This window comes from Cibotium barometz, chromosome 63 (assembly GCF_041138505.1).
Source record: "Cibotium barometz isolate CiBa-2024 chromosome 63, ASM4113850v1, whole genome shotgun sequence".
NCBI lineage: Eukaryota > Viridiplantae > Streptophyta > Polypodiopsida > Cyatheales > Cibotiaceae > Cibotium > Cibotium barometz.
In genome coordinates this window covers 30,194,734-30,215,509 of record NC_141108.1, presented here as the reverse complement: position 1 = coordinate 30,215,509, position 20,776 = coordinate 30,194,734, and the positions used below count along the sequence as shown (strand labels likewise).

The 20,776-nt window shown below is 44.1% G+C and overlaps 1 protein-coding gene across 1 annotated transcript in view; it reads left to right on the top strand.

Moving 5' to 3' along the window:
• LOC147603933 (uncharacterized) overlaps positions 1 to 19,296 on the top strand; it is a 28,335-nt gene extending 9,039 nt beyond the window's left edge. The window contains exons 3-5 of the mRNA XM_086795859.1: positions 17,903 to 18,019; positions 18,139 to 18,831; positions 18,907 to 19,296. Of these exons, the coding sequence (XP_086651985.1) occupies positions 17,903 to 18,019; positions 18,139 to 18,831; positions 18,907 to 18,909 (813 nt within the window). The 3' untranslated portion in view covers positions 18,910 to 19,296. The remainder of the gene's footprint in view (positions 1 to 17,902; positions 18,020 to 18,138; positions 18,832 to 18,906) is intronic.
• Positions 19,297 to 20,776: the final 1,480 nt, after the last annotated feature.

Genomic DNA, 20,776 nt, shown 5'->3' with positions numbered 1-20,776 from the left:
CATATATGGCAAAAATCAGCATCCAAATGATACAAATCTCTCATAGCAGATAAATCTCCATGAGAGGCCACTGAGACTGCAGCAACATAAGGCCTCCTAGATAGTGCATCGGCCACCACATTTTTCTTTCCTAGAGTATGCACAATCTGAAAATGAAACATAGAAAGAAAGTTTGCCATTCTCATCTGCTTCTCTGAAAGCTTGGTTTGAGATAGAAAGTATCTCAAGCTTTGATGATCTGTCTTGACTACAAATTCAGCCCCAAGAAGGTAATGTTTCCATATCTTTAAGGCGTGAATTACAGCCAAGAGCTCTTTCTCATAGATATCCATATGAAGCTCAGCATCATGCAAACGACGGCTCTCGTATGCAACTGCATGCCCTTCTTGATTTAGGACAGCTCCTATGCAATCACCACAAGCATCACATTCAACCACGAATGACTTGTGCAAGTCAGGAACAATCAATACTGGACCACATATGATCGCATGCTTGAGCTGCAAGAAAGCATCCTGTTCCTTTGAAGTCCATTTGAAAGCAGTTTTCTTCTTCGTGAGATCATGTAGAGGAGTGGCAATCATAGCAAAATGGCTTACGAAACGCCTGTAGTACGAACATAATCCCAGAAAACTACGTACTTGATGTACGTTTTGCAATTCGGGCCAATTTCGAATAGTCTCTATCTTTGCAGGAGCCATTGTAACTCCATCCTTGGATACAATATGTCCCAAATAATGAATCTCTGAAAGGAAAAACTCACTTTTCTTGGCATTGACGAAAAGTTTATGCTTCCGCAACTCTTCGAACACTGTGACCAAATGAGTTCTGTGTTCCTGCTCATTCTTGGAGAAAACCAAGATATCATCAAAGAAGACTCTTGTAAACTTGCGATGGGGTCGGAATATCCTATCCATCATACGATTAAAAGTAGCAGGAGCATTGGTGAGACCAAAAGGCATTACCAAGAATTCATATAATCCGAAGGCTGTCCTGAATGCAGTCTTATGGACATCTTGTGGCACCACGCGAATTTGGTGATAACCACTCTTCAAATCAAGTCTGCTAAAGCAAGCTGAGCCATCAAGCTTATCCAAGATATCATCAATTCGCGGAATTGGGAATCTGTTCTTGATGGTAAGCTTGTTCAAAGCCGTATAGTCTACACACATACGGAATGATCCGTCCTTCTTTTGAACAAGAAGCACAGGAGAGCAGTAAGGTGAGGAACTGGGCTGAACCAAACCTTTCTCTAAAAGCTCGTTTACCTGCTTCATGATTTCTTCTTGTTGTGCAGCACTCACTCGGTATGCGGGTTTGTTGGGTGGAGAACTACCTGGCACAAGATCTATGCGATGATCTTCGGGCCTTTGGGGAGGTAATTCACCTGGCAACGAGTCAGCAAGACAGTCTTTGAATGCATTAATAAAATTCAGCCTATCATTAGACATAGCATCCACATTTTGATGATTTGGCACAAGACTATCACGCACAAAAACCAAGTACGCTGAAAGACTCTTTTTCATTGCTTTATTAATTTGGATGTGTGATACAAGTGGGATGGAATCCCCTTCTTTGCCAGCATCAATAAAATGCATGCGGCCTTTATGCATAAAAGAAATCATATTGGATTGTAGTCTTTGCGGGGCTCAAGCCTATGGTGCCACGGCTTGCCCAACAATACATCACATCCATTTAGTGGAGCAACTAAGAAATGCTCATTATCAAGGTAGCCCTGGATATGGATACGCAACTTCCCTATCAAAGGGGTAACCTACACCTCTTTTCCAATAAATGCAGCTTCGGCTTCAATCTGAGGTCCCATGTTTTCAACCTCAATACCCAATGCAGCTGCCATTTGCATAGAGATGAAATTGTCAGTTGCACAGTCATCAAACATGAAGAGTGCGGGCTGATCCTTGATTTGCCCCAAGCCTTGCAAACTATACGCTCTTTTGCATCATGATCTGTATTTCCTTGCACATCAGGAACTGCATGTACATTAGCTTTGGTGTGCTTGTCCTCATGCTTTGGTTTGCGATCTGGGCATTGTCGAAACATGTGGTCTTTGCTACCACAAGAAAAGCATTTTCCATCCTTGGCATATTGCTCTCTTTGCTCTGGGGTTAAGTCGAATTTGTTCTTCCTTGGGCCCTGTTCTTTAGATGTGTTATTTTCAGCTTTACCACCCTTGTAAGCTCCCGGAAGTTCTTTTTAGGTGGCTGTCCACCCTTTTGCTGATTTGGGACAGCCTTGTCTTTTCCCTTGGAACCTCCTTGATCCTGCTTAATCTTGAGCACCAATTGCTCCGTAGCAAGAGCAGAAGCTGTGAGTTGTTGCAACGTATGTTTCGGGTGCAATTCAATGCCCGAACGATATGCTGGTTGCAGTCCAGAACGAAACTTTCTCTTTCTTTCATCCTCAGTGATTTGCATGAAGGGAGTCACTTCCAGCAACACTTTCCAGAATTTGTTAACATACTGTTGCACACTTTCATTATCTTTTTGTTCCAGTCTGTCCCACTTTTGAGTGAGAGTGTGCTCTGCATTTGGTGGCAAAAACTGAGCATAGAATCTGTCTTTGAATTCCTTCCAAGTGGAGATGGGATCCTTGGTGATCTTTTCAGTGATCCACCAATGAGCAGTAGTCCCTTTCAAAAACATGCTAGCATGGCGCACCTTTGACTTTTCTGTGAAGTCTTCATCGCTAAAAGCAATGTCGAACTGTGCGACAAATGCTAACACCTTAGAAGCATCATGTTCACCATGAAAAGCATCAAATTTAACAGATTTGTCACCTGCTTTGAATTCCTTGAGCTTCCTGGCATGAGGCTCATGGTCTTCTCTTTTTCTTTTCCCCTTATCCAACGGGGCAGCCCTATCTGCATGGGCTCCATGGGCCGTCATAGAAGTTTCATGGGGCACGGTGGCATGTGCTCCACGAACTCGAAACTCAGATGCATGTGACTTACCTGCATATGGCAATGTCTCTCCATGAGACAACTCAGAAGGCAAAATTTTTCTAGAAGCAGACCTGTCACCATGAGATACATATCTTGCATGCATGTGACTTTCATGCCCTCCATGAGCACTGGCATACATATATTTATCAGGCTTAGTGCCTTGTGGAGAAGATGCATGTCGAGAGGTGACTGTCACCTCTTCCTTTTGCATAAAAGATTTCAGCCTTTGAGACACGGGATCTCCATGCTTCAAACGAGGTGGATTTCTGAATTTCAGCTCTCCGTCATCCCCCTCTTTGATATCACCTTTGCGAAGGAGATAGGCAAGTGTCAACTCCCTTGGTTTCTTGCCCACTTCGCGAGCCATTGATTCGAAAGTTACATCTACCATCCATTGCATCAGCCTTCCTGGCTTCAATAGCACTTTGCACATGGGGATCTTCATGCAAAAACTTTAACTCTTGCTCTTGAGCCTGCAAAAGTTTTCTCATATGTTCCATTTCAGCCCTCATAGCATCAAGCTCTTGTTCAAGCATAACTGTCTTTCCTGGAGACAGTTGACCCTTTGATTCACTATCAATAACCCTTTCAAGGGGCTTGTGTCTTCCTCGCAGGGCATCAGACCCGCGAGAGGCACTAGATGGACCCCTCGAATTAGGCACTTCCAAAGGGTTGCCTTGGTTGTCCATTGTGTTTTAAGTTTGCTAAAAGCGGGATGTCCAGTACACAGGTTCGTTTCCCCACTAGGAAGTGCTCTGATACCAATGAAACCGATCCCGTCAAGTGGGAAAGACTCCGTTGGACACCCACACGCTTAATAGCACAACTTTAAAACCACAAATTTGAAATGGACAACTTAATACAACTTGAAATTGAAATGAAATGAAATGGAAAGATGGACACCAGCACTGGGGCCGGAACGGGCCGACCCCCCCCCTCAATATATGATATATTTATTGGGAGTATTTAATAAATACAATGCTCCATGCGTTCCAAGAACCAGATAATGTCCATGTACATATGAAAACAGTACCAAACAAATGGGCTCGAAGTCGAATTTCGATGTAGAAGCTCGAAGCAGAACGACCACTAGTGTGGTCCAATCTCTACAGTCCTGTGCTTTCACTGGACTCCGCGGAGAGCGCCCCACTGGTGTTCCGAGACCACGCGCAAACAGGCGCTCTCGTACTAACGCCTGGCTCTCCCGATCTCAGCACCTTTGGACCGAGGTTCTCCAATAGAGCTTGGACAACCCGGCACCGAACGGGTGTTGGCCGCATAGGGAGTCGGGAATCCCTTACCAAATTTATCACAAAATACTTTTATTCAAATCTGAAATTCACTTACTTGTGGATTGCAGATAGAGAAATCCAATACCCATGTGTGTAGTTACTTGAGAGAGACTCAGAGGCACAGCATGTCGAGAGAAGTAGCTGCCTGTTGTGTAGGAGAAGGAAGAATTAGGGTTAGGTTATTCATGTGGGAGACATACACAGAGAAACAACAAGGGAGAGAGAGAGAGAGAGAGTTGTGGGGATAAGTCAACTCATGAAGATATGAGTGTGTGACTCCCCTATCACACATGTATATTGCACTAGTACACATAGTGCACTTAGTACATTAAAAGTACTAAGTGTACTATGTACTATAACTTATGGGCTTGTACACACTATAAGGGTGGGCATAACGCCTTTACCCCAACAACCTCCCACTTAAAGGCAAAGTGCCCTTAAGTAAAGGAAAAGAAAAAAAATCAGCATGTACATGATAATATACAAGGCCATATCAAGGCTGAAACTGGCCTCATCCAATGCCCATCAAGTGTCTGCAATGAGCAAACCGCTCCGGAGGCAAACTCTTCGTCAACAGATCAGCCGGGTTATCATCCGTATGAATCTTAACAAGCTGAATTTGCTTGTTCTCTATCACCTCTCTGATGAAGTGATACTTCACATCCACATGCTTCGTCTTTGCATGAAAGACAGGGTTCTTTGCCAACTAGATGGCACTCTGACTGTCACAATGCAACAATGGAATATCCCCTGTATAGCCCAAATCAACCACTAACCGAGATAGCCATAATGCCTCCTTGCAAGCCTCTGTGGCTGCAATATACTCGGCCTCTGTAGTAGATAAGGCAGTGCACTTCTGCATCCTGGATATCCATGACACAGCACCTCCTGTGAATGTAAATACATAACCGGTAGTAGATTTTCGGTTATCTGGATGACCGGCATAATCCGAATCCGTGTAACCATGCACTAATGCATCCTGTTTGCCAAAACATATGCACATATCCTGTGTGCCCTTCAGGTATCTCATGACACCTTTCACTGCTTCCCAATGCTTCTTGCCAGGGTTGGCCATGTATCTAGAAACCACTCCCACTGCAAATGCAATGTCCGGCCTAGTAGCAACCATGGCATACATGAGACTGCCACAAGCTGAAGCATACGGAACCTTGGCCATATCAGCCCTGTCTCTATCCGACTGTGGGCTGTCCATAGCACTGAGTTTCACATATGGAGGCAAAGGAGTACTAGTCTTCTTCCCCCCGTCCATATTGAACCTCTGCAAAACTTTGCCAATGTATTCCTTCTGAGACAAATACAACACATGCTGATTTCTGTCCCGAAGTATCCGCATACCCAAGATGTGATTTGCATCACCCAAATCCTTCATATCAAAGGTTTGATGCAGCCTCTGCTTTAAGGTATCCATCTCCTGACGAGATTTCCCGGCAATCAACATATCATCAACATACAAGATGAGGATCAATAGACTGCCATCCAAAGCTTTCTTGGTGTACAAGCAGTGATCTATGTCACTTCTCCTGAATTTCTGGGATTTCATGAATGTATCAAATTTATGATACCATTCCCTTGGTGCCTGTTTGAGCCCATAAAGACTCTTTTTCAGCTTGCATACAAGCTTCTCCTTTCCACTTACTGCATAACCCTCTGGCTGTTGCATATATATCTCCTCATGGAGATCACCGTGAAGAAAAGCAGTCTTCACATCCATCTGAATCAAGTCCAGATCATCATGCGCAACCAAAGCTAACACAGCTCTAAGTGTGGTCATTTTGACCACTGGAGAGAAGATCTCCTCAAAGTCCACACCATACTCCTGCTTGAAGCCCTTAGCCACTAACCTGGCTTTGTATCTTGGCTTTGCATCTGGTGCAACTTTGAGCCTGTAAACCCACTTGCATGGCAAAACCTTCTTGCCTGCAGGCAAATGCACCAACTTCCAAGTTCCATTTTTATGCAGAGAATCCATCTCTGACTTCATGGCACGCTCCCATAGAGCTTTGTCTGCCCTCTGTAAAGCCTCCTTATAACATGAGGGCTCCCCACAGTCAGTGAGCATCAAGTAGTCAACCCCTGGAACAAACCTGTCAGGGGCTCTGGAGGGTCTTGTGGACCTCCGTACCCAATGACCATCATTTGCAGGTTGCTGTCCAGCCTGCATATCACCCATTGGTGGCTCCTGTTCCATGCCATAAGGCTGAAATATCATGCCCGGTATCTCCTCCAACTGTGGTATATCCATAGGGATATCTTCTGCCATCTCTGGCTGTCCATTTGGACCATTTTCAGCACCATTTAAGGGCTGGTTTTCCTGCTGTAATGGCTGATTTACAGCCCTTGGTTGTTGTCCATGATGTCCATCATCATCAAAGATGACTCTGCCAGGCTCCTGTTGCCTTGCAGGCTCCTTATACATGCATGTTTCATCAAAAATGACATCATTGCTGCGTATGATCTTTCTATTCATGGGATCCCAAAGTCTATACCCCATTTCACCTCTGTCACCATATCCTAGGAATATGCATTTGTGAGACTTAGGATCAAGTTTGGTGCGCATTTCCCTGCGTATGTGCACGTACGCAACGCAACCAAACACTCTCAAGTGCTTGTATGACGGAGGCTTCCCTGTCCATACTTCCTCTGGCACTTTCCCACCAAGCCTCGTGTTAGGTGACCTATTTATAAGGTGAACGGCTGTCATAACAGCTTCAGCCCAAAAACCATGAGGTAATGCAGCATGTGACAACATAGAACGGACCTTCTCCTGAATGGTCTCGTTCATCCTCTCTGCTGTCCCGTTTTGTGGAGGATCATAAGGAGTAGAGAGCTCCCTCTTGATGCCTTTAGCATCACAAAAGTCCTGAAACTGTTTGGACATATACTCTCCACCATTGTCGGAACGCAAAGCCTTCAGTGTTTTGCCTGTTTGGTTCTCAACAAGAGCAACAAACTTCTCAAACACTGAGAATGTATCACTCTTCAAGCGAAGAGGATAAACCCACACCTTGCGTGTGGCATCATCTATAAAAGACACAAAGTATTTTGCCCCTCCCAAAGAAAGCTGAGGCATCTCACATACATCTGTATGCACAAGCTCTAACTGAGCATCTTTCTGTCCAAGAGCTTTCTTGTGGGGGCACTGTAGTTGCCTACTATATATACAATGCTCACAAAACTGAAAACTTGAAAACTTTAGAGAAGGCAAGTAACCCAAACGAGACAATTGCTCCATTCCCTTGACACTCATGTGTCCCAACCGGCTATGCCACATAGAGATTTCCGGCAGCTCGGTTGCATTTACATTAGCATGGTGACAAACACCTGCATGCATGAAGTAAAGAGTGTCCACCTTAGAGCCTCTGGCAACAACCAGTGAGCCCTTACTAATTTTCCACTTTCCACCACCAAATCTGGTAACATAATCAGCATCATCAAGCTGTCCAGTAGAAAGCAGATTCTTTTTGATCTCAGGCACATGCCTGACATCATGGAGCATAAGCTGTGAGCCATCTGAAAACACAAGCCTCACATCACCTCTGCCAAGAATCTTGCATGCATGGTTATCACCCAAATAAACCACTCCTTCATTGCCAGCAGTATACCTGACAAACAAGTCTCTGCAACCTGTGACATGAAAGGAGGCACCTGAATCAATGATCCATGAGTGCATACCATGACCACCTGTAAGAAGTGAATGGGCATCAAGTGAAGACGTAAAGAGGACCTCATCCTCACTGCCACCTGCATGTGACACATTGATTTCTTCAATCTTGACTCCACTTTTGCCCTTTGGCTTTACATCTTTGGCTTCATCCTTCTCTTTGTCTTTGCCTTTTTCCTTTTCTTTTTGATCATTTTTCCATTTGTAGCATTGCTTTTTAATGTGTCCCTTCTTGCCACAATAATGGCATTCCAAATCCTTTTTGGAGCGAGACTTGCTCCTGAGCGAGACTTGCTCCTTCTCCTTTCTTGGCTTTTCCCCCTTTGCTGGGATCTCCCACGTGCATTCATTGCATTGGACTTTCCAACAGAGTTGTTCTTCCTGTTCATCTCTTCTTGAAGAAGAGCACCCTCAACATCTGCATATGACAGCATAGCATTCGAATTGCTAGTGGCTGTCCTGAAAGTGTCCCAACTCTCTGGCAAAGTGCATAACAGAAAAGTGGCTTTGAACTCATCGTCCATTGCCAACTTTTGATTAATGACCTGGCTGACAATACCATTAAACTCATTTAGATGGGCTGTCATAGACGCCCCTTCCTTCATCTGAAGACCTATGAGTTTCTTCAACCAATACACTTTGCTTGAGGCACTTTGCTGGGCATACAAGTCCTGCAATCTCTGCCACATTCCCCAAGCTGTCTTCTCTTCACGAATGCTGAAAAGTAATGAGTCTGACACAGACAACATGATAGTAGATCTTGCCAGCTCATCCATATCTTCCCACTCTTCAGCAGTAAGAGAAGCGGGCATTACACCCCTTTCTTTGATAGGCTTGTGCTGCTTTTTCTTTTTCTGGAGCAACACATTGTAGCACTGGGTTTGCCAAATATCATAATTATGCGAGCCTTCAAGCTTCTTGATGTGAAGCAATGAAGAGCTCTCACATGTGGTTGCCATAGCAAAATGCAACCTGTCAATGCCTGACTCCCTGCAAATGTGCAAACACTGCACCAAAAGCACACAAAGTGCTCACAGTTTTTCTCCCAAGCTTTATCTCCCACTGCGGAAGCACAAATGCAACTTTTCTCCCACTTTATGTGATGAAATCACCAAAATCTGGTTGCTGCAGATTTTGGACAGCACCTTAAATGTGCTCTGTTGCCCTTCCAAAGTATTGTACAGCAGTACCAAGTGCTCACCAATGATGTACCAAACTTGTACCGGCAAGTACAGCAGCTGAAATTGAACCTTTTGGTCACTCAAAACAGTGTACAGCCATGCCAAAACTTGCACAAAGCTGTGCCAAATCTGTACCAGCAGGTACAATAGCAATAAATGCTCTCCTGGCTGTCCAAATGAGTGAAAATCAGACTTTTACAGTCCCGAACACTGCATAAAACAGTCCCGAACATAAATTGGGCAAAAGCCCCTTCACTGCAAGCTGATTTTTGAGGATTCAAGGCAGAAATGTCTTGCCTGCTGCTTTGCCAAGCTCAACAAGCATACGAACTTGAAAAGCCCCTTGATTTAAGATCAATTTCTGATCATACATGGTACATTAACGCACATGAAGGCATCTAGAGTGTTCACGATGCTTCCCCCTGGTCACATATACATCCAATACATGAAAGCCCCTTGATTTACAGGCACATTGAGTGCTTGTAAGGCATCAACACATTATCCACAGCATCAAACGCGATTGCCTGCATGCAAATCAACCAAATCGGCACAAAAGCCCCTTGATTTGCACTGCAATTTGCTGCAATTTTGCCCAAATGTGCGATTTTTCACGTCATACAGCATGTATGAGTGCTTAATTGCACAATTACATCAAAAGCCCCAAATTTTGACATCCAATTTCTTGCAAATTGATCCTGATTGTGACCAATGTCACCCAATTTTGCCAATTTTGCTCAAAAATTGAGCAATTGGGCACCTGTACCTGCTCAATTGATTACTGTACTTGCTCAATTGCAAATCCCAAAAAAAAAATTGAAGCAGAATACCTTGTAATTTTTTGATTTTTCTCTGATTTGCAGGCGGGTTGATGAATTTGGTGCTGATGCTTATTCTGAATTTATGTGCAGATATTGAAAGAGCAGCTGTAATAATGCAGGCAGCAGTTCCTCAGGCGGGAGCTCCTTGCTGGGAACGATGCCTAAGAAGGAATGCACAATCTCCAGGAATGCTGCTAGTTGCAGAAGGCGAACCAGGTCCCCAGCAGCATCAAAAAAAGGCTCCGTCGATGGAGAAGGCGAACCAGCTCGTGGGTGATAGGAAGTCTGCTACGCCCAGCAGCACAAGCCGTCTAACGTGTTGGCTGCAACTCCCAATTGGCGCTGACGCGTATCAAGGAGATGGATGACGAGGAGCGAAACCCACACGTGTAAAGGTCCGCCCGCCAGCCTGTCCGCCCAACGCTGCTTCTTCGCTCACGCTTCTTCGCTCGCTTGCGTTTCGGCTCGCTGCTCACGCTCGACGCCTCTAGCTACGCTGCCTTCGCTTATGTTTCGCCTAGCGCCAGCCGACGACTTCACTACGAATGAATGGTTTTACGCTTTATGTGGCCAGGCGCCTTGCTGCAAGCCTACGTAAGTTGCAGAGAGAGAAGAACTACGCTTTCCTACGTTCAACACAGACAGCTGTAGGCGCCTAGCTCCACCATCATGTTGGAAGTATACTGCACATACAGAGAGCTGCAGACTGGCTCTGATACCGGTTGTGTAGGAGAAGGAAGAATTAGGGTTAGGTTATTCATGTGGAAGACATACACAGAGAAACAACAAGGGAGAGAGAGAGAGAGAGAGAGTTGTGGGGATAAGTCAACTCATGAAGATATGAGTGTGTGACTCCCCTATCACACATGTATATTGCACTAGTACACATAGTGCACTTAGTACATTAAAAGTACTAAGTGTACTATGTACTATAACTTATGGGCTTGTACACACTATAAGGGTGGGCATAACGCCTTTACCCCAACACCTGTAGAAAGGTATGGCCTCCTGGCTGCAGTAGTACATCTACCAACAGGGGGTATAGCAGCTGGAGAAGAAGTAGATTGCTGTGGACAGGCACTTGCAGGAGAGGGGTGTTGTAAGTGCAGCTGTCTACTGTAGATGAGCTCACGCACACCTGCTGGAGATGAATCTACAGCCGGCTGCTGTAATAGACTGTACAGCAAACTGTAGTATAGGCGCCTGTGGGCAAGGCAGAGTACTGGCTGAACGTAGAGAGGTTGGCGTGGAAAACCAGCCGACCATATAATAGCAGAAACAGCCGCCCTGGAGGTAAGAATCGCCTGGCTGCAAAGAGCCGGCTGGCTGTAGGAGTAGAAGCGTAGCCTTCAAAAGGTGGCAGCCGTTGTGCAGGGTAGGCAGCCGCCTGTTGGAGAAGTTCATACAGATACGCAGCAGCCGGTGAAAGAGAGAGAACACAGCCGCCGATTGGAAGAAGGAACAGCCGCCTGAACGAATACAACCGCCTTCGAATTTGGCTCAGCCGTCAGCCATAAGCGATGGAGGCGCACAAAGTCGTGTGTGTCAAGGTGGTCGTGGGGCTTCTTTTTTTATAAAATTTAGAGTGGAGTTTCTCTACGATTGCATGTGGGTGAGAAGTGTGGGTAGGTGACCATGCCCACCCCCACACTCACTTAAGTGGGGCTCCCCACCTTGACACCTAAGTGGGTGCCCATATTTAAGTGAATGTGAACAGTTAACCTTATAAAACTAAAGGTTAGAAATAAAATAATAGAAACAACATGTGCGACATACTTACCACCTGTTCACATGCACCAAAACTCGTCAGAATACAGAGCAGACTTCACGACTCACTGGCAGGCATCCCCGCTCAGTAAGTAACACGTCAAGCAGGCAAACACACAAATACATGTCATGCGAAAACAGTTTCAAACATGCAAAGTATGTGTGCATGTGCAAATAGTAACATGGACATATCTCCCGTTCATGGAACAAGTACAAAATATTTGTCGGCACAAAACTGGCACGACATAAAAACATAAAAACCTGGTCTTCCTATGGAGTGACAGTACCATAGGTAAGACACAGTTCCAGGCACGAGTTTCCCTATGGTGTGACAGGCCCATAGGCAAAACACGGCACGAATACTGGCTTTTCCATGGCGTGACAATCCCATGGGTCGAGCACAGTCCAGGTCATACACGGGTGGCACCAGTCTGGCTCCCGTCCATACGACACCATCCTGCTAACACACGGGTGGCACCAGTCTGGCTCCCGTCCATGTCAGCAAAATACTGGCCTCTTCACATGAGACACCGGCCTGGCCTCAAGTGAACGAGACGGGAAAACTGGAGATGGACCAAATGGTCGGCCAATTGGTGACAGGCTGCCCATTAGTACTTACTGGCTGCTCACGTGTACTTGACAGTATCTGCTGTACCTGCAAGTTATGCTCTTACGACTCTTTCCCCTCTCCCTGAAAGCTTAATCGTCATTTTCTTGCAGACAAGCTCTCCATCGCTTTTGCTCACTTAGGGGGCTACACTTACCCAATTGCAATTCCAACTGCATATATGTGATCCTCATCTGAAGGGCGCCCCTCTCCTTGTGTTGATTGTTGTCCATTCCACTGCCTAGATGTACGAGTGCCGCATCATCAAGCCGCTTGCCTTATGTTGTATGGTCAGCTTTCGTTGAAGCCCCTGCTGATAGGTGACTATTCTTGGAGAGCCTTCTTGACTGTCTTTTGCTGTTTGGAGCTGTACTGGGCTTGCTACGGGCCTAATTGCGCTCGTGGGCAGTCCCACGACCGATTGGTTGTGTCTTGTGCGCTCTACTTCACCGGCATGCCTTGCTGCTTCTTGTATTTGTGCTCGGGAGTGTCCTCTAATGTCAGTTTTCCATTTTTAGTATACTTCCCATCGTGAGGCTGCAACACAAGTGCAAGTACAATGTGGACTTGGAACACCAATATCGTGGTTGCTTCGCTCCAATGAGAGGTGAGGATTGCTAGAAAGCCTCTACATTAATGGAATTGTTACTATTTGGTCCTCCAAGCTCTTTTCACATGATAGAACTCATGCCCGAACACATGGACATGATAATGGACACATGGAAATAGGGTTCCTAATGCTAGCATTGGAAAAAGCATCAGTCTTGGTCATAGTTGTCATGGTACGAAAATACGATACCATACGGGAATTTTTGGTATGATATGAAAATTTCGGATACCGTATGATAAAATACGGTATCCAAAAATAATAAATTTTCGGATAAAATTTTCGGATACCGTATGATATGAAATTTTCGGATATATCCTATGATAAAATACGTTTTTTTTTTTTTTGCACTTAAAACCTATGGAGCTTCAAGCTTGAATGTGAGGGAAGGTTGGGGGGGGGAGGAGTCTACAGTGCATGAGAAACTAGAACATGGATATGTGTCTCCCAGTTGGATCTACCGATTGTCTCCAAAAAAGAACCTGGATGGGTAATGCAATACCAAAGGTCTCCTAGTGTAGCGTTTATGACTAAGGGACTGTCCTTGCACAAATACAAGCAGTGCATCTAGGGTGATAGGTTTAGGGACTCCTCTCTAGATCAAAATGGCCATGTCCAAATCTTCTCCCTTGTACATAACTTGAGAATCTGATTGTCTAGCCTACCTATACCAGGGATCTCCAAGTGATGTAGCAAGATTCTCTCATCCTACCAATCAAGTGTACACTACCAGTCTACCTTGCCAGATTTTTAGGTCTCTCAACAACCCCATATGAAATACTGAGTGGACACGAAAGTCGCGAAGTATTGCGGGCATTTGGGATCTTCGTTAAGCAGGGTTTCTATATATTTAAGCATTTGGATTTTTTTTTTCAAAGTTGGGGGAGGGGGGGGGGAAATCATATCGTACGATATTGTACAACACCGTACTGTACGAATCGTACGGTACAAATGGGTTCGTACCGATACGAGAAACAACTAAGGTCTTGGTCAAAAAGCAAGAAAAAGCAAAAGTCAAACTTTGTTGACCAAAAAGTTGAGGGGACCATTGGAAAGAGGACATTGAACTTGATCAAAAAGCTAAAAGCCGCTTTTTTATAAAGCAGCTCTAGGGCCAAAAAGCAAGGCCCTGAAGATTATAAAAGCACAAATTAAGAACTTTGACTATTATTAATATTTAATAAAACAAAAGCGACTAGGCAAAGCAAAAGCAAGAAAAATAAAACAAAAGAAAAGAGGCAAAGCAAAATCAAGGCAAGGCAAAAGCATGGATTCCCCATCAAGTATAAAAGAAGCTTGTACCCTCATGGTGGAACATAGAAGAACTTGTGGAGATTTTGAGAAGGAACTTGTGAAGAATCTTCATCATCATCTTCTCCTCTCTAGCATCGCCTGGCTCCTCCATCTTCGTTGGCGGTAGCCTCCCCTGCAGCGCCAACCCTCGTTGCCGCTCCACCTCCTATCACCACCTCTGCGACGCCTTGTGGGAAACTCCACTAGTGCTCCATCGCTCAGTGCCAGTCCTCCGCCATATCTGTGCCGTCCCTAGAGCGTTGCCACCTGTGCCTCAGGACGTCGACAGCATAGTTGTCAGGCGTTTCATGAAACGCGTTTCATAAACGTTTCTTTCAAATTCCAAACGTTTCAAAAACGTTTCATACAAAACAGGGGGTTACAAGCCCCAAAATTTATATATAAGTTTATAATATGTAAAAAATATGTTGCTTCCCTGCAAAACAATATTAAACATGCATCATTTACACATTAAAACATGTTTTCAAGTTAAAACTAAAGAATCTAGGTAAAAAACGCTTAAATCGTACAGTTCCCAGGTGGACACGAATGAAACGCGTTTCATTCGTATGAAACGTTTTGTTTCATTTAAACTGAATGAAACGCGTTTTATTGCAACTATGGTTGCCAGTGCCAGCTCTTGCCATCAGCGCCAGCACCACCCTAGAGTGCTGCGACTACCAGTTTCTTTAACTCCTAAGGAGGGGTTGCTTTGTGGAGTCACATATATACCTTGGTGTGAGTCTCTTGGGAATTGTCTTTGTGAAAGAACCTTGTGGATATTTGGGAACATTAGTTTGATTCAGACATTGGATTTCGGTACTAGCCCGGTGTAAGGCACGTGTGGGTCATCCTCGTGGTGAGCTCGGCATCAGTTATCTTGCGCCTCGACATTAATCTCGGCCCGATCTCGACATCAACGCTTTTGTTTGATATTGTATTCATTTGTTGTATTGGTCCTGGCTTGGAAAAGGCCATGGATTGTTCCTGAAGAGGGGGCGGGGCTTGTTCCCCGCTCAACGTGGTGTACTATGTGAAACCCCTATTCCCATCTCTCTCTCTCTCTCCTTCTCTCTCTCTATCTTTATCACTCGTACACATGGTTGCATCTGTCACTACACGCTCTGTTGGCCTTACAATGGTATCAGAGCAAGGATTTCTCTTGAAGAAATCTTTTCTGGGGTGATAGAACCATGTTGAGAGTTGAGGGAGACCAAGGGCCTCAAGAAGGGAACAACCACGAAGCCAACCCAAAGCATCAAGGAGGGATCCAAGGCCGCCAATCTGTCTCTCATGAGACCGCAGTCATGACATCAGCTGAATATCGAGACGTTCAAAAGTTTAAAAAGTATCTTCTAGAAGAAGAGTTCCCATCTTGGAGAGCCAAGAAGGAACAAGACTACGGAAGAGCTTAGATTTTCGAAGATTTTATCAAAGAGCAGACCACTGAAGCTAAAGGTGTGGAAGCTGCCAAAGCATACTTCCGAGGTAAAGGGGTTACCATTAGAGAAGAACCCAAAGTCACCCGATCCATCACTCATGGAGGACAGAGAGAAGCTACCCCTAAACCCGCTCTATCAGATGCAGCCTCTTCAAGCCTAGCAAAAGAGAAGAAGACAAAGGAGCCTTCAACCGGCAAAGTGGACTTTGAGTTGGGAGAGAAAAGCATAAAGTTTGATACCTTTTATGGAAAGCGGGACACCCAAAAAGCTCTATCCTTCATCAAACAATTTGACGTTGAGAGGACTTCTCCAAAAAGTCCAAACTCCGCACGGTCCGTATGCAGTTAAAAGATGCCGCCTTGAATTGGTGGCTAAAAGTGGTACAAGATGGAACCAAGCCTACTTCATGAACTGATTTCAAAACCATGTTCAACAAAAAGTTTCTTCCCGAGGCAGATGTGCAGAAGGAATGGGATGAGGTAAAGCAAAAGGCCAGAGAATGCGTGGTAATATATCTTAACGATTTTTCAGCCGTCTCATTGAAGTTTACCTCATATACTCCCATCCCATCATTGATGGAAATGCGTAAGTTTGTCAATGGATTGTAACCAAAGCTTATGCAAGTAGTTTATATGGCAAGACCTAAAACCTTGGAAGAAGCCCAAGATAAAGCCTTGCAAGCCGAAGCTCTACATATGCCTTGGATGGTAGGCAAATCAAAGAATGACAATCAAGACTCGTCCCAAAAGAAGAGGTTCAAAGGAGGATCTCAAGCAAGGAATGAGCCACAAGAAAAGAATAACAAGAACGAGGATAAACCCCCATTGTACCAAAAGAAGCTATCCTGCAAGCAACTCCAGGAGAACTAAAAGCTTCAAAAAGCAGCTCCAGGGCCTAAAACTAGATAAGCAAAACACTTTTGACTAAAGTTGAGTAATATTTTATTATTAAGAAGTCCAAAAGCAAAGCAAAAGCATCACTTTTTGACAAAAAGCAAGGCTTCCCCAAGTTTAAAAGAAGCACGAGCCTCTCTTGAGCATCAAGTTGAAGAAGAACCTCTTCATCGCATTGCCATCTTCATTCGAAGCGTGGAGATCATCTTCTCCATCATCATCTACTCGATCACGAACCAAATCATGGAATTTTTCATTGCTGCCTGCTGATTTCAGAGCGCCTTCATCGGCTGCAATGTCACATCATCATCTGTCCGTATGACTGTACGGATCTGTACAGCCGTACGGAATTTATGGACATTCATGGAACTGTACGGACTGAAGATTCAGAAACCCTGAAAATTACAGAAACCTTGAAATTGCTCCAAAAACCCTAAAAACTGTGAGGGTCCGGGAGCAGTTGGGCAGTTTGGACATAGTTGCCTGTGGGAGTTGGTAGTGATGCCTCGGCAAATTCTCAGGGCACGTTTGAATGCTTTGGAGATTTTGGAGGCATTTTTTCATGGAAGTCTTTTGGCCAGATTCTGTATAAGATTCTTTTGCAGATGCTTTGTTGAGAAAATGGTCTTTTTGATGGTGAATTGGATTTTTGTGGAGTTTGCCTTTGTTGATGACCATGCTGTTGCTCGAGAGAGAGGTTGCTTCACTTTGTCACATTTAGGAATCAGGATCAGAGTGATGGTACACTTGCTTGCCTGCTTGTTGATGCTTTTGATACGGGTTTGGGTGATGTCATGAAGGTGATTACAACTTACATAGAAGGTATCAATTTTGTCCCTCAAGAGGTGAAGTCTCAATGCATTTAGAAAGCTTACTATGACGAGGCTTGCCAGTTTTGTGAAGTGGTGTATTCCGTAAAGCTCTCTAGGGTGTCCTTGGACCTCCACACTCAAATGTTTCTTTGTAAGTCTTATAGCGATACACTTTTGCTTGCCATTAGAAGTTTATTTATGCAAGTAAATTTGACAGTAGAGTATTGCCTGGTTTTGTTACACCTAGGGGACCTTAATGGGCTTGTGTTGGTGCATGATGCCAAGCCTTTTACCTGTTCAAAGTGTAGGGTTGAAAGCCTTTCACATGCTGAGGGCTATATAAGTAACAGGTTTTTGGCTTATTGACCACTTATCAGGTGTTCATGCTTAATGCATGCATCACCTTGCATGGTATGAGTAGTTAGATAACCCCAAAGTTGGGGGTAGTAGGAAGTAAACAGTCTTGTTGGTGAAAGGTCATTTGGCTTGTCAATCCAGAAAGCTTTAATAAGAAACATGTTTTCAATGAATTTGATTGATCTTGTTTAGGTAAAGTTTGATATACACCGAGAATGCCTACCACTTACCGAAGATATCTTTAGAGATGCCATCAGAGAAAACTATTATGCACGGAATAAGTTCAACTTTGAGCTTACTGCTGACCAGGTACCCATTTCCCTTCTAGTGGACATTAGTAGGAGATGTTTCTGCTAGTGTACCCATTATTTATTGATGTTGGCAAATGCATGCTGCCTTTAGTAAAAGCTTCAATGGTTGTCTATCAGGTCTCTAAGCTCATACAGCTGTTCTGCCCTATAGAGCCTCCACGCAAAAGAATCAATATTGGTAATGCATCCAGTGCATTGAACCAGGCAGATCATCTCAGGCAGGGTTTTATGGAGAGAGGTGTTCCAGCTCGTGTGGAGCTTTTCAGCAGGGACTCTCAGTATGGGTTGCCTCAAGCCCTGAGAATGGAAGAAAAGCTTCCAGGGCATGCCCCTTTATTGAGGCCAGAGCCCCACCCTCTTATTGTAGATGCAGATCCCCGTCTACCACAGATTAAGGTTCTTGAAGGTCGGTTTGACCGGACTGGGCTGTTAAATCAAGGTCGCATGGAGGAGGTGGATCAGTTAGCTTTGAAATACTTACAGCAGGCTAATCCAACAGTCGGCGGTGCTTTGGATCCTTTTAGCAGGAAGACTGCCTTTTCTTTGGCAGAAGGTGTGGCACCAAGGACTGGGCTTGTTTCCAGCCTTCAACAGGATGCTATTTTCAGAGGCGGACCATTTGAAGCAGAACGGTTGAGAGGAGTTGGACCAAACAGAATTGCGCTAAGAGAGCAGGGTACATTACGTCGCATTGCTGGCTCTGATCTGGATGTTGCATCTGCACCCACTGCTGCAGCACTTACTCGGCGTGTTTCTGCAGCAGGATCTTTCAGGCAATCAGCTGGTCATAATGCCTTTCGAAGAAGAGCGGTAAGTTTTTCCATGTGGACTATGCCGTGTGCCTTAATAGCGTATCATAGCTAACACTTTGTTTTTTCTTTTCAGTAATCACATTGGAGATTGTGCATCTTAATCTCAGCCATTAACATGGATACTTTTCTGCAAGATTTCAGTGTAAATCCAATGTGCTATATTTTGTCTTATGCTACAGCTTAAACTTTTGCACATTGGGTTGAAGATCTGTTTCTAAGGAGCTCAACAATGTGAACATTATGGGTTTAGGACAGTGACTATGTTATAGTTGCAGGAAGCTGGAAGTGAGGAAAAATTGTTAAATCATGTGTCTGTGTCCATGTTTCTGGGTCATTTCAGATAAGTACTTACAGGTTAAGCCTTAAATGCCAGCAGCAGTCTAATTTAGGGGAGTGAAGTGCATTGATTAATCAAGACACTAATGGACAGAATGTTTTCCAATGGACAAAATGTTTTTTGTAAGTAGCTTGTAATGGATGATGATAGGTGACATCCTCAACTAACTAGCTGAATGTTGGTTTTCCCTTTAGCTGCTGTTGTTAATTTTTTACAATGTAGGGGGTAAGAAATCTGTACTAAATCTTTAATGAGGTAGTGGCAGGTCGATAGCCGTAAAGCTTGTGTTCTCCTCAAGATGGGGACTTCATCCCTGTAAGGCCTCATTAGTAGATAATCACAGTTCTTTGGATTGTCTGCTTCAACCTGGATTGGTTGAGGTAAAGGGCATATATAAACATGGATACAAACGTTCTGCACTACCATTTGGCTGTTTCACTACATATATAAACATGGATACAAATGTTCTGCACTACCATTGGGGCTAACATCCAATGTGATTGATTAGGCAACTGTTCTAGCTTTTAGATGGTGAAATGATGCTTGGTTGAGCATTGGGTGGTTAAAGTGTGGTGAGGTATGATCGAATGGAGGCTGTATGCAAGAAAAAGATGCAACTTTGTGTGTGGTTATATGGTTGCAATGGTCGAATAGGACACAACTAGCTTCTTTTACAACACCTCTCTCAAGAAGCTAAACATCTCCATCTTCTAGATGTTGTACTCAGGAAATGTTCTAGAATTCTGTCTGGACGTAAACTTGAAATCCTATTAAAAGCTGTGAGGGTCTTTATTACACCATGCTACTGTAGTATTGTGTGAGCGTAAGTCCTTCTTCAGTTAGTACTAGTTAATGGGATTCGTAGTGATGTGGTATACAAAGGTTTGTTCCCAACAACTTTGAAGGTGTAACTGGGCATCACGTCAATTTTCCAACTTGTTTAATGAGTTTAGTTATACATGTTGGTATATCCAGCAAGAATTTGACAAATGTCTGCCAATGAAAAGCATTCATTACTGTGGGTAATGGCTTGGTGGAGGAACTAAATGTGCCTTGGGTTAAGTATTCACTACTATGAATGTCAGTAATTACTGTGATTTTAATATTTTCCACATTATGATGATGCAATGACTTATAGGCACATTGCATGCCTTTGCTTGCAAGTAGAATGACTTGAGTGATTATGGGGAGTGTTATAGAGCAAGACATCCTAGACTAGGCTAGGCTTTTAGGGGCATGTTTGTGTAGTGACATAGCAGGATCATAATGAAGCCGAAGTCTCTTTCAGTACCACATCTAAATAGGGTATGTAAGGGCATTTAAGATAGTTAAAGGTTATAACTTGGTTTATAGTATGCTAGTGGATTCCAAAAGTGAGTGAGTTGAAGCTGTGATTCCCCATGCAAATTAACACCACCACATGGTAGCTTATGATGCGAACAATGCCAAAGAACAAAAGCAATTCAACATAATTTGAGTTTACAGTCCTTTGAACAAGTAGAGGGAGGAAATCAGGTGTATGCATTTGATGTCGAGGACATTAGAGAAACTGCAATTCTAAACTGGTTAACATGGAAAGTGAGTTGCTAGATTTGTAAGTGATTAT